Genomic DNA, 13,563 nt, shown 5'->3' on the forward strand with positions numbered 1-13,563 from the left:
CAATAAAATATATTTAAAAAAAAAGATTCTGCCCAGCCATGGACATTGGACATAAAGGCATTGTATATCTCTCTAAAATGTGATATCTAAATATGCTTATCCCTATCCACTGCCAAAAGATATTTTTGGAGGGTGACATAACCCTGAACAGGGGAACCACAGCATGGGTAGTTTCTGAGCTGACCTCTGGACAAACTGTGACAGAAACAGAGTCAGTCTTTGATGCCAATATCATGCTGTGCTCACCTGTCAAAGAGTGTTCTGAGCTCCTGGTCTTACGTGTTTTTCTGGTTCCTTATCAGCACTATCTGTCTTCCTGGCCCTGGTTATGCTCTAAGTCTGTCCTACTTCCTGCTTGTGCCCAGGGGAACTGAACAGGCTATAGACATGACTCTATTCTAGAAGTAGCCTTCCAGCATTTCACAACTCGGAACTGCCTCTGCTCCTAAAACTAGAGGAAAAGTCATGTGTATTCAGCAAAGAAAGGTTAGATGATGTTTGTACAATTGCTCTGCCTCTTCATACCTCATTTTAAATCCATTTCAATTTCCATCATCCTGAGAATTAGTGCTTGGAGGCTAGGACAGAGGTTGCCTTTCCTGTGGGAAAGCTAAAATTGAGTCATGTCTCTACCCTGAATCATTCATGGGCACTCCACAAAACAAAGGCAGAATTGTTCAGCACCACGGAGAGCATCTTTCATCCCGTCGAAGATCAAGGGTGGGTGAAAGATGAGTATTTGTAGCTGGGAGCCCAGCCAGTCTGATCTTCCATTCCTGGCCAGCCACCAAGTATCCCTCTTTTTCCATCCCTGTAGTATTCAACTCCTTCCTTTACCTAACTAGGCTTTAAGAATGGACCTCCTTAGCTTTCTACCCACCCATCTTTCCGCCTCCATATTATCTGCCACCCCCCCACCCCATCTTCACCTCCCTTCCATTTCAGTGAAGAACCTTCCTCCTCTGATCCATCTCCTCTTGTTCTTGTTCCATCTCCTCTTGACTCTCCAAAGATCATTTCTCATCAAACATCTTTTCTACCTAGCTTCTTTTCCCTCAGCCCAGCACAGTGGTGTTCCATAGCTCCAAAGAAATCCTTCAACTCCAAAACCTTCTCTGGCTGTTATTCATTCTCATTTCTTCACTTCTCAGCCTGGCTCTTTGAAAGAATAGCCTGTGTTCCATTTCTACTTCTTTATCTCCCATTTCCTCGTAAATTCCCTGTAATCTGGACTCTGTTCCTACCCTTTAATTAAAACTGTGCTTGCTGAGGCCATTTATGACTTTCTTATTTTTAAATATTGTCTTTATCTTATAGATCCATCTGTTTATTTGACACTGTCGATTTCTTCCACCTTGAAACTCTACTTAAATCGTTTCCTAGCTATTTTCCCACATCTCATCTTTCTGCTTCTACTCAGTCTCCTTGCACTCATTCCCTAAAGTTGGATATTCCCCAGTGTCCCATCCTTGATTCTTGTCTTTAATCACTCTCCTCAGTCTCTCTGAGGTGTCTTGTTCTCCTTTGTGGCTTCCATCACCAGCAGCCCATATCTCTTTCCTGAGATCCCAAATTTCAAATGCTGATGTCCAAAAAACACTTTTAAAAAAAATCCTCACCTGAGGATATGTTTTTTAAATTGAATTGAGAGAGAGAGAGAGAGAGAGAGAGAGAGAGAGAGAACAAAAGACACTTTAGAAATCAACATGTTCCAGCCCTAGCCAGTTTGGTTCAGTGAAAAGAGCATCGGCCTGTGGACTGAAGGGCCCTGGGTTTGATTCCGGTCACGGGCATGTCCCTCAGTTGCAGACTCAATCCAGCCCTGGTTGGGGGGCATGTATGAAGGCAACCAATCAATGTGTCTCTATCACATTGATGTTTCGCACTCTCTTTGTCTCTCTCTCCCTTCCACCCTCTCTAAAAATCAATGGAAAAATAGCTCAGCCCATGTGGCTCAAGGGTTGAGCATGGACCTATGAACCAGGAGGTCACACAGTTCGATTCCCAGTCAGGGCACATTCCCGGGTTGTGAGCTCAATCTCCAGTGTGGGGCATGTGGGAGGCAGCCAATCAATGATTCTCTCTCATCATTGATGTTTCTATCTCTCCCTCTCCCTTCCTCTCCGAAATAAATAAATAAATAAATAAATAAATAAATAAATAAATAAATAATACCCTCAGGTGAGGATTAACAAAATTTTTTTTTAAAAAAAACTCAACATGTCCCAAACTGAATTCATCTGATTTTTCCTGGCAGAGTAGCTGTGCCTTCCCCTTCATTGTCTGTCTTACTAATTAGTATCCTTTTCCCAATTACTCCAGGCAGAAAACTAGGAATGTCTGGACTCCTCTTTCTACCTTTTATCTTGAAAGTCCACCAATTTTACCCTCCTTAACATCCTCCCTTCTGTCCTTTTATCTTCTGCTTCTGCTCAGTGCAAGTCCCTGCCATCTTTTGTTAGCTCTGTTGCAATAGTTTCCTAATTATCCTTACCGCCAGTCTCATCCCCCTGCCATCCATCTTCTGCATGGCTATTAGAGAATCCTTCTACATCTCAAATCTGATCATGTTACTTTCCTGTTTAAGGTTTTGTTGGTTTCCCATTATATTCTGAGTAAAGAACAAAGTCAAGGCCCATCTTCTCCTACCATCTGAGCTCTCCTGACACCATGACTTTATTTCCTGCCACTTTTCAGCATACCTCTAGGTTTCAACTATAACGAAATACTGACTTTCCTATGAATATGCAATGTTAGTTCTATACTTCAGAGCCTTTGCAGATGTTTCCTGAATGTCCTTTCTCCTTCCTCTTAAGCTAACTGGTGAACTAATGTTTTGAGAACTATTAAAGTGGCTTCCTCTGTGAGGTTTTCTCTTTGTTACTTTCCTCTACTTTTATGCCTCCTGTTGCCTTTATTAATAATTACTGGGAGCTCCTTAAGAATGGGCCTATTTTCTATTTATCTTTATGAGCCCTGGGCCTGCCATTGTTAAATAAGTGAGAGGCAATTGCAGCATAGTGGAGTAAGGAGAGAAAGGAGTCAGCATGCCCCCTGGGTCAGGCCCCTCCTGACCCAGTGGAGAGAACACCTTTCCACAGATACCTTCCCGCATAAGCCAGGCCCCAACCTATGTGGTGCCAGGGCTGCAGCTGTGGGCAAGTCACTCCCAGGGCACATTGTCCAGGATTGTGTGGGCCAGCACAGATAGAGTGCTCGGTGTGTACTATACTGAGTGCTATTCTAAGTGCTTGCATATATTAACTCATGTTAGCCTCACAAGAACCTTTGAGATAGGCATTAGTATTAGTACCATTTTAAAGATGAGGAAACTGACACCCAGATCACACAGCTAGTAAATGGAGGAGCTGGGATTTATAAAAAGAATTGGTTAAGTTGATATTTGTGAAGCTAAGGATAGTTAACCAGGATCTCACTATACAATATTGTTTTCTCTACTTTTGTGTAAGTTTAATAAATTTCTATAATAAAATATTTTTTAAAAACTAGATTGGATTAAATCAGTGGGTTTTAACTTTTTTAAAAAAATACATTTTATTGATTTTTTATAGAGAGACGGGAGAGGGATAGAGAGTTAGAAACATCAATGAGAGAGAAACATTGATCAGCTGCCTCCTGCACACCTCCCACTGGAAATGTGCCAGCAACCAAGGTGCATGCCCTTGACCAGAATCGAACCCGGGACCTTTCAGTCCACAGGCCCATGCTCAATCCACTGAGCCAAACCAGTCAGGGCAACTTTTTTTTTTAAGCAACAGAACCCTTTCTCCAACTAAAATCCTGTGGAAAGGCTGATATGTAAATGAAATAAAAGTAGATCTACTCTGGTTTAAGAGAAGCCAGACCACCTCCTATTGGTCCCTTCTTGCACTCAGCCCCTCCCAGTGCACAGGGTTAGGGAACATAGTTTAATGAAAATCACTGGACTGGACTAAGTCTAAGAATTCTTCTGGCACTTTTGCCTTCCTGTAGTTATATTGGCTCTGCACTGGCCATTAGCCTATATATATCCTGTTCCAGAAACAGTAAGACAGGGCTATTAATCATTTCTATAGTCGGTGGAGAATTTGAAGGGTTGCAGAAACATGGGTTGCTATTAGAGATGAATTTCAATGTCTGTCTCTGCTGAGTGTTTATTAATAATCTTGCTAATCCCCACTCTAGTTCCCGGATCTAACTCCTGTCAGATGTCCTTGGGGACATTTTAAATTCTCCCTGACTTCTTGGAGCCAGATGCTTCCTTCTGCCTGGGTTCCTCTCTGATACTTATATTCATGAATATTTCACATTTAATCTCCCTGATTACATTTCCATGTGATGATCATAGTGCATTGGCTACATCTCTCAGGAAAGACATACAGGAAGCCCACAAAAAAGGCTTGAGTTTGCAGGCACAGTGCCCGAGATCTTTGTTCTTGCCACTCAGGTGGCCTTCCATCATGGACAGTGACTGGGAGATGCTGCCTGGTGGGCTTTGCATGTGGCCTCTTGGTCTAGGGCTTTGCACCCTGGCTCATGACCAAAAGGGACTGGCATTTTCACTCAGGGATCAAATGGCACCAGGACCCGCCCAGTGTCCTGGAGGACCACATGTGGGTCCTTGTGACCAGAGTTGCTCAATAGCTTCCCAGCCCCCAGACAGGCCCCATCCTTCCTGCAATATTATCATTGCTGCCAAGTACCTCCAGTCTGAGAGAAGAAATTGATGAACTTATCTGTACCGGGGAGGAAAAAATTAGCCCCAAATGCCCAAGGGCTTGTGCTTTAAAAGTCAGCCCAGGGAAATGACAGTGAGGCTTAACACTCTCATGGGATGGATGGGGTGGAGGGTTATGGAGAAGATGCATGATTGGAAGGCTATAGATTTAGAAGTCATCAGTGTAAACATGTTAATCCAAGCTGTAGGAGATATCAGGGTTCCCCAGAGAGATAGGAGGAGGACTGAGGTCAGGACTCTGCAGAGGAAGCAAAGGACTGTGGGATGAGATAGAAATGAGTGTCCTGAAGGTCAGTGAAGGAAACTACTTCCAAATGGATGTGGGATGTGTGACATGTGACAAATGCTACAGAAAAAGTAATGTGACTAGGACCTTGTAAAGGTGTCAATGCTTCCCTGGTAGGGTCCCACAGGCACCTTTGAGAAGCCTCCTCAGGTTGCTTTGGGAGTGAGCCCTCCCTGTGGCCTGAAGGGAAAGCCAGAGCCCAAACTGTCAGGTCTCCATGTTTCCTACCGGTAGCCACTGCCAGGATGTTTTGGCTGCAGAGAGGAATGTAAGGGCCACTAGAGCCTGCTTCTCCAAGGCTTAGGGAACAGGTGCTGTCAGTGAGAAGTCTCCCAAAGAGGAGCTGAGCCAGGGAGGCAACGGATAAGGATTGGAAAGGTTTGTGGCCTGGGAAGTTGCTTGAGATGCAGCCACTGCGGCACACAACCTTTCCAGCACAGAGCCTCCTGCCGGGTCCACCTCAACCACAGCTAAGGGTTGGGGGTCAGAGCAGAGGACAGAAGCCCAGGTTCTGCCCTCAGGAACTTGCAAACACAGTCCATGCAGGGCCTTGTGCTCTAGGTGTCTTTAAGGAACACAGATAAGGTCAGGATTTCCTTCCAAATATTCTAGACTTTTCCCTTTCCCGTTGGTGACAAGCATGTTTTCGTTTCCACTGCCTCATTCTAAAGGGAACAAAAGCTACCATAATGAGTATACTAGGTGTACCTGTTAATAATGCGGATTTTTTCAATAGGTGGAGTTACCCATATGTTGATATATATATATGCGATTTGACATGTATGCTATTTTGTTGTATTGACAACAAGCTTCAAAACTTCATATGTCAAATTTTCTGATATTTTTATACCTAAAAATGTCGAATTTCGTGCCAAAAAGCATTTGCAGGAAATTTTAATTCATTATTTTGAAGAAAAGTGCTGCTGAAAGTTATCGTATACTTCGGGAAGCTTATGGTGAACATGCTCCATCTCAAGATACTTGTGAACACTGGTTTAAATGCTTTAGCCCTAACCGGTTTGGCTCAGTGAATAGAGCAGTGATGGCGAACCTTTTGAGCTCGGCATGTCAGCATTTCGGAAAACCCTAACTTAACTCTGGTGCCATGTCACATATAGAAATTTTTTGACATTTGCAACCATAGTAAAACAAAGACTTATATTTCCAATATTTATTTTATATATTTAAATGCCATTTAACAAAGAAAAATCAACCAAAAAAATGAGTTCGCGTGTCACCTCCGACACGCGTGTCAAAGGTTCGCCATCATTGGAATAGAGTGTCGGCCTGCGGACTGAAAGGTCTCAGGTTCGATTCTGCTCAAGGGCATGTACCTTGGTTGTGGGCACATCCCCAATAGAGTGTGTGCAGGAGGCAACTGATCGATGTTTCTCTCTCATCGATGTTTCTAACTCTCTATCCCTCTCCCTTCCTCTCTGTACAAAAAAAAAGTCAATAATATATATTTTTTTAAATAAATAAATGCTTTAAAAGTGATGATTTCTATGTTAAAGACAAAGAATGTCCAGGTCAACCGAAAAAGTTTGAAGACCAACAATTACAAGCATTATTGGATGAAGATGCATATCAAACTCAAAAACAACTTGCAGAAAGATTAAACATTGCTCAGCAAACTATTTCCGATCGTTTACAAGCAATGGGAAAGATTTTAAAGGAAGGAAACGGGTGCCACATCAACTGAACGAAACACAAATGAAAAACCAAAAAGTCATCAGTAAAATGTTGCTTCAACAGCACGAAAGAAAGTCTTTTTTGCATCAAATTGTGACTGGCAACGAAAAGTGGATTTATTTTGAGAATCCCAAATGCACAGAATCATGGGTTGATCCAGGTCATCCATCAACATCGACTGTGAGGCCAAATAGCTTCAGAAAGAAGACAATGCTCTACATTTGGTGGAATCAGGAAGGTGTGGTATTATGAGCTTCTAAAACCAGGAGAAACCGTTAATACTGATCGCTACTGACAACAAATAATCAATTTGAACCACGCTTTGATCATGAAACAACCAGAATGGGCCAGAAGACATGGCAAAGTAATTTTGCTTCATGATGACACACCATCACACACTTCAAAACCAGTTAAAGACACGTTAAAAGATCTTGTCTGGGAAGTATTATACCACCCTCTGTATTCACCAGACCTTGCTCCTTCAAATTACCATTTGGTCCCATCGATGGCACACATATTTTCTGAACAACACTTCAAAACATATGAAGAAATGGAAAATTGGGTCTCTGAATGGTCTGCCTCAAAACAAGAAAAGATCTATTGGGACAGTATTCACAAATTACCTGAAAGATGGGGGAAATGTGTAGCTAGGGGAGGGACATTACTTTGAATAAAGCACTTTTGATGTTTCTCTTGAAATTATCATGTTTTCTTTGATTACAAATTCCACATTTTTAACCGGTAAAGGGTCAATCCGCATTTTTAACCGGTACCTATGATATTAACATCTTCAGAAAATTTGACATATGAAGTTTTGAAGCTTGTTGTCAATACAACAAAATAGCATACATATAAAATCGCATATATATCAATATATGTGTAACTCCAGCTATTGAAAAAATCCGCATTATTAATGGTACACCCGTAGCCACGCAGATCTCTGGGCCTGACACTGTGGGGCCAGTCCTGCAGCATTCTACCTGCCTCTCTGTCTGCTCTCTACATCCCCAGAGACAGAACAGGCACCGCCATGGATCCACCCTGCCGTCCTCAGACTCTGTCGTTCTAGGCCAGTGATGGCGAACCTATGACACGCGTGTCAGAGGTGACACATGAACTCATTTTTTTTGGTTGATTTTTCTTTGTTAAATGGCATTTAAATATATAAAATAAATATCAAAAATATACATCTTTGTTTTACTGTGGTTGCAAACATCAAAAAATTTCTATATGTGACACGGCACCACAGTTAAGTTAGGGTTTTTCAAAGTGCTGGCACGCCAAGCTCGAAAGGTTCACCATCACTGTTCTAGGCAGATACCTTGGATCAATAGGTATCAATAGGTACTAGTATCAATAGGTCATCAGTGTCTCATGGAGAATGTGAATGACCTTCCAACTGACCGAGGCAGGGTTGGCCAGGGCCCTGGATCCTGTAGCAGAGGTTTGTGGTGTTTTCGAGGGAAGAGTGAGGCTAGATTAATGAGCAAGCAGCACAGGACTAACTCACCACCAGCTGATTTGTCAGTGTTTGTCTTCTCACCTACCATACACAGCCAACCTTTTAGGCTTTCGAGAAGACATTCTTTAGGACTCATCTGTAAAGTTCTCGTGAGAACTCTTTTTTGTATGGCCTGGTTGGCCAGTCAGTTCTCTGGGTCCTGTGAAGGGGCCTGTCTAGTGCTAGAGGAAATGGAGGGGGGAGGGGGTGTGAAGGCCTGTCGTATGGAGCAGCTACTCTGACCTTAATGCAGACTTAAACTCACACGAACCTAGAAAGACCTTTCCAAACAAGTACACGGGAAGGGCCCTGGGGAGCAAGCAACTAGTATGGGAGGTTGGAGAAGGAGATCCTGTGGGCCTCAAGAATTGCGGTGGGCCTTCTGCAGGAGGCCAGATGACCCAGGACTGAGAAGATAGGCATCCAGGTGAGTGTAAGTGAGGCCGGGATCCTTGGCTCTTCTACCCAGTTCAGGATCTTCCTCTCAAGGTGGACGGGTCTGCCTCTCCCTCCCTGAATCTCCTGCCTGCTGTCAGGGACGGATGCTCTCAGAGGTCCAGGGGTCAGGTGGGAAGGCCAGCTTCAGGGCTGAGAGCAGCAGCCTCCTGTGTTCACTTCCTTAAACTTCCTGTCTCTCTGCTTTCTCCCTGCCAGGACCCAGCCGCCGCCTCCATCTCAGACGGAGACTGTGATGCCCGGGAGGGTGAGTCAGTAGCCATGAATTACAAACCATCCCCGCTCCAAGTAAAGCTGGGTGAGTGGGTCTGGGGGGTGAGAGAGATGCGGGGAATGGACCAGGTGCTCTGGGCTGGGTCTGCAACATGGTGCCACAAATTAAACCACCTAGGGCCAGATGGTTCCAAGACTCAAGCCACCAAGTCACTGTCACTGCCAGGTACCTTATTTCTTGCAAGGCAAAGAGGGACGTTACAGTGCTCTGCAGGACCCAAAACTCTAGGAGGCGTCTCTGAGGCCAAGATGGCTCCAGTTATTCCAGGGGAGAGCGGCAGGGATAAAGGCGTGGCAGTCCCATTCAACACTGAACCGGGCTGCGAAGCTGCCTTCGAGGTGGGTGGCAGTTGCTATGTCTGAGGGTTAGAAAGAATGAGGATTCCAAAGCCTAGAAGCTGAGCCCCTGCCCCCATTCCATCCTCAGCCCATCTGGACATCTCAGGGCCTAGTGGGCTCCAGTTTCGGGGAGCTTTTTCTTAGTGTTTTTTAGTAAACTCAAATATCTCTCCCCCCTTCCAGGGTCACCTTTCCCTTGGGGTTTTTCTCATGTCCATTCGGAAGTCAGTTGACGCTACAGCCTGCTCTTTGAAGTCACTTGGCTCCCAGCCACTGCCCATAGCTCCAGCAGCTGCTGTTCTCACTTCACCCTAGGCCCAACCCTGCCCCTGTCTCTTCAGGGACCAAGGCTGCTTCATATAATAGGCTTTTATTAAAAATTTGGGCCGAAACCGGTTTGGCTCAGTGGATAGAGCGTCGGCCTGCGGACTGAAGGGTCCCGGGTTCGATTCCGGTCGGGGGCATGTACCTGGGTTGCGGGCACATTCCCAGTGGGAGATGTGCAGGAGGCAGCTGATCGATGTTTCTCTCTCATCGATGTTTCTAACTCTCTATCTCTCTCCCTTCCTCTCTGTAAAAAATCAATAAAAATATATTAAAAAAAATTTTGGTTTGTGAAGAGAAATTACAACACAGTACATCCAGGAGAGTTTACAGTCACATACAGGTGATCACTAGCCTTCAAACTCCTCTGCCATCCCGTCCCCTCAGGCTCCAGCTGCCCACTGAACAGTGGGCCCCTCAGCAGTCCTAAGAGCCTAAACCTTCTCCTGCTGCAGCTGCCAGGACTCCCTTTTCACAGAGTTCTGTTCTTTTATTTTTTTGAAAAAAGGTTGTTGTTTTTTTACCTTGCTTTTCTCCTTCCAGACCATAGCTAGAGAACCCCTCAGGCTGTTTTTCTAAACAAGAGAGCAGCTCTCTCAGTGGAATTTGTTCCTCTTCCAAAGATATCAGACTCAAAGTACAGCGAGTTTTGTATATTATTGTTTAATTTAACAATACAAGTGTCCTAACAAGTATAACTTCTTTTATTCTCCCTATCACATCTTCTCCCAAGATAATCATTCCAAGTTTTTGGTTTTTACTTTTTAAAAAAAAAATATATATATATATATATACTTTTATTGATTTCAGAGAGGAAGGGAGAGGGAAAGAAACATGAATGATGAAAGAGAATCACACCCCCCACTGGGGACGGAATATGCTCTTACTGGAAATCCACCCATGACGTCCTGGTTCATAGGTCAATGCCTAACCACTGAGCCACACCCGTCAGACCGACTTTTACTTTTTGTTGTATTTAACATAAGTGGTAATATACTGTATACATTTTCTGAAACTTCTTTTGTTTTTGTTTCCCACTTAATGTCTTGGAACTTCTTCCAATGCCAGTATATAGAGAATGATTTCATTCTTTTAAGTAGTTGCATAGTAGACTGTAGTTTGGTTTTGCCAGTTTATTCTTTGCATTTTTTCACTTTCAAACATGCTTTTAAAATAACAATTTTTTCCTTTTCCGTTACATTACCACCGAACTCCTCATTAAAATTCAAAACCTTGCCCAGTAGCACTAAGGGGAAAAATCACCACCACCACCTCCAGGAATTTTAAGGCAAATTGCACCCCCTAGAGGCTTGGAGTGGTAATGGTAGCTGCTGCCTGCTGAAAAGAGGCTGGGGGAAAACTGAAGGAGCCAGATGAGCAGTGGCAAAGTAAAGAGGGTCAGCCACCTGGAGATGAGAGAATCAGAGACAGGGCAGTCAGAGGAAATTCCAGAGTCACGGTTGCCGGAAATGCCCACCCATCCTTCCTCTCCGGAGCTGTGGTTATTTTATGAGTACTTTCCTCCAGCATCCCTCTCCACCCAACAGTCCCTTTCCCCACATCTAAGCTCTACTTGAGATGAGTAGGAAGGGTAGACAGGCCTCTTCCAGGGCCTGGCAGATTACTGGTTCCTGGTAACAGTGCCACACACCAGACAGTAGGTCACCTGGTGGCCAGCCCCACGAATCTGGTGGGCTCTGGAGCCTCAGAGAACTCCAGAGGCTAGGAGAGAGTCAGAAGTATAGCCAGAGGGGCTGGGCTCCCCCAGCCTCATGCCCCTGACCCTGCCAGCCCCATTCTGCCTCTCCTACTCCATAACCCTTGGTGGCTCCTTTTCCTCCCACATTAATCCCAAACCCCTCTATCTGGCATTCAAGGTCATGCCCTGAGTTTGTCATCAGAGGGAGTCCCTAGCCCCTTAGCACAGGTCCTGGGATTGGTGACATAGATGTTGTTAATAAACAAATGACTGAATAAATGTATCTTACTTTTTCAACCTGTCCTCCATCTTCACCCTCCATTCCATCCAGATCCACACTTACTATGCTCACTTCTAAATGCATTTCTGTATACACTATCCCTCCTTCCTAGAATGCCCTGCTCTCTCCAATTCAAGATGTCGTCTGTAGGAGGCCCTGATGGCCCCATCCTTCTGCTTCATCTCTCCCTCTCTAACCCTTCTCTGCCATCGAGCACACACTAACTGCTCCACATGGGAGTACAGCTCCTGGAAGACAGGGGTCAGCTTTCCCGTTGCCCCTCACTATCTGTCTCAGGTTGTGCAGGGCCAAGTACTGTCTCCACCGAGCAGCAGAGCCTGGAATTAGGATCCCTCCACAGTTCCTACAGAAGCAAAGAGTTTCCCAATGGAGGCCCAGCCTAGGCTGCCCTGAGCAGTAAGGTAGGGTGGTCCTGGGGGCAGGACACAGCTTCCTTCCCATATTCCCCTGCAGAGAAGCAACGGGAGCTGGCCCGGAAGGGCTCCCTGAAGAATGGAAGTATGGGTAGCCCTGTAATCCAACAACCCAAGAAGAACACTGTCATGGCCCGGACAAGGTAGACACCCCCACACACACCCCACCTGGACCCTGCCAGTCAGCACTGTCCTGATGCTGGTCCTGAGCCTCACCCTCTTCCCTCCTCCCTCAGGCCTCGCCCCTCTCTGAGAGCAGAGAATCTCAACAGAATCCAAGTGGGAGGGAGGGGGGGAAGGGAAGTGGTGGGGTGGGGCCCAACCCAATTCCTCACCAGACTTGTGTGCTCCCATTGCCAATCCAATCCCCCAAATTCTCCACCCAGGCTGGTCGTTCCCAATAAAGGCTACTCCTCGCTTGACCAGAGCCCAGACGAGAAGCCACTGGTAGCCCTTGACACTGACAGGTGTGTACGGGGATGTTGGGGCAGCTGGGCAAGCCACAGGACCCTGTGTGAGCATACAGGTGGACTGTACAGGCCATACCTGTTATAGTGTCAGAATTGAGATATTCCTCAGACAGCCAGGAACTCTCCAAGGATGAAGCCCCAGGGACTGGAATTTTTACCCGGAGGTGGGGAAGAGCAGAGAGAGGACAATGGGACTGGTACAATCTATTGCTATTCTGGGACAACTGATCCAATGGCTGCCCTGAGACTGGGCACTGATTTAATGCTTAATACCTTGCCCCCTGCAAGGGAGCAGCCCTACTGCTGGGAACACACCTGGCTAGACCTGGACTTTGGGAAAACTCAACAAGCCAGGGTGATTTGAGCCTAGATAAAAAGGGGGAGGGGTGGGGGAAAAGGAATAGCATCTCTACTCAGAAAGAGGTTAAGGGTGGCAATTTATTTAGAAAGGTGGGGCTAGGGAACCTGTCTTAAAACTTCATTGGTACAGCAAGCAGTTTTCATTTAGATTGAGCTGTTTATTTGGAAGTGTGGGAGAAGGGTGGGGTATTGACTGGTGGGGGTCAGGGGGTGGTGCAGGGAGTTTTCTATTTAATTTCCAGGAATCACTTCCCTCTGTCTCCTTTTCTCCATGGCCAGCGATGATGACTTTGACATGTCCAGATACTCCTCTTCTGGCTACTCCTCTGCTGAGGTGAGGCCCCACCCTTCCTACCCTGGACACACCCCTCCAAGCAGGGATGGGCCAATGCCAAATCACACCTGAGCGGTGCTATGGGCCAAGCCAGGCAGAGCCGCTGTGGGGGTGGGTCCTAAATGGGGCAGGGCTGTTAGACCCTGGCCTCAACCTAGGGGATCCTGGGATTAGGATGGGACTTGAACCCAGGATTGTCACTTACATAGAATGCAACGTGAAAAACAGATGACACCGTACAGGGATGTGCCTCAAGTAGGAGCAGGGCCCCAATAGAGACAGGACCTGAGATGGGAAGTTACCTGTAGAATGGGGTGGGGTCTGTCATGGGGCAGAGCCTCACAAGGAAGTGCCTGTAAAGAAAGTGAGGCCAGAAC

At 45.7% G+C, this 13,563-nt stretch overlaps 1 protein-coding gene across 8 annotated transcripts in view; it reads left to right on the forward strand.

Moving 5' to 3' along the window:
* Positions 1–13,563, forward strand: part of FAM219A (family with sequence similarity 219 member A) — a 50,690-nt gene that overhangs the window by 34,131 nt on the left and 2,996 nt on the right. For 4 of the 8 annotated variants that reach the window (XM_036330539.1, XM_036330538.1, XM_036330545.1 and 1 more), the window contains 4 exons: positions 8,872–8,971; positions 12,063–12,165; positions 12,409–12,489; positions 13,132–13,186. In XM_036330539.1, the coding sequence (XP_036186432.1) occupies positions 8,872–8,971; positions 12,063–12,165; positions 12,409–12,489; positions 13,132–13,186 (339 nt within the window). Of the gene's footprint in view, positions 1–7,943; positions 8,645–8,871; positions 8,972–12,062; positions 12,166–12,408; positions 12,490–13,131; positions 13,187–13,563 lie in introns of those variants that run through there. The other 4 variants (XM_036330543.1, XM_036330541.1, XM_036330544.1 and 1 more) reach the window with 2 other exon arrangements.

The sequence above is a fragment of the Myotis myotis genome, unplaced genomic scaffold (genome assembly GCF_014108235.1).
Source record: "Myotis myotis isolate mMyoMyo1 unplaced genomic scaffold, mMyoMyo1.p scaffold_m19_p_12, whole genome shotgun sequence".
NCBI classification, from domain to species: domain Eukaryota; kingdom Metazoa; phylum Chordata; class Mammalia; order Chiroptera; family Vespertilionidae; genus Myotis; species Myotis myotis.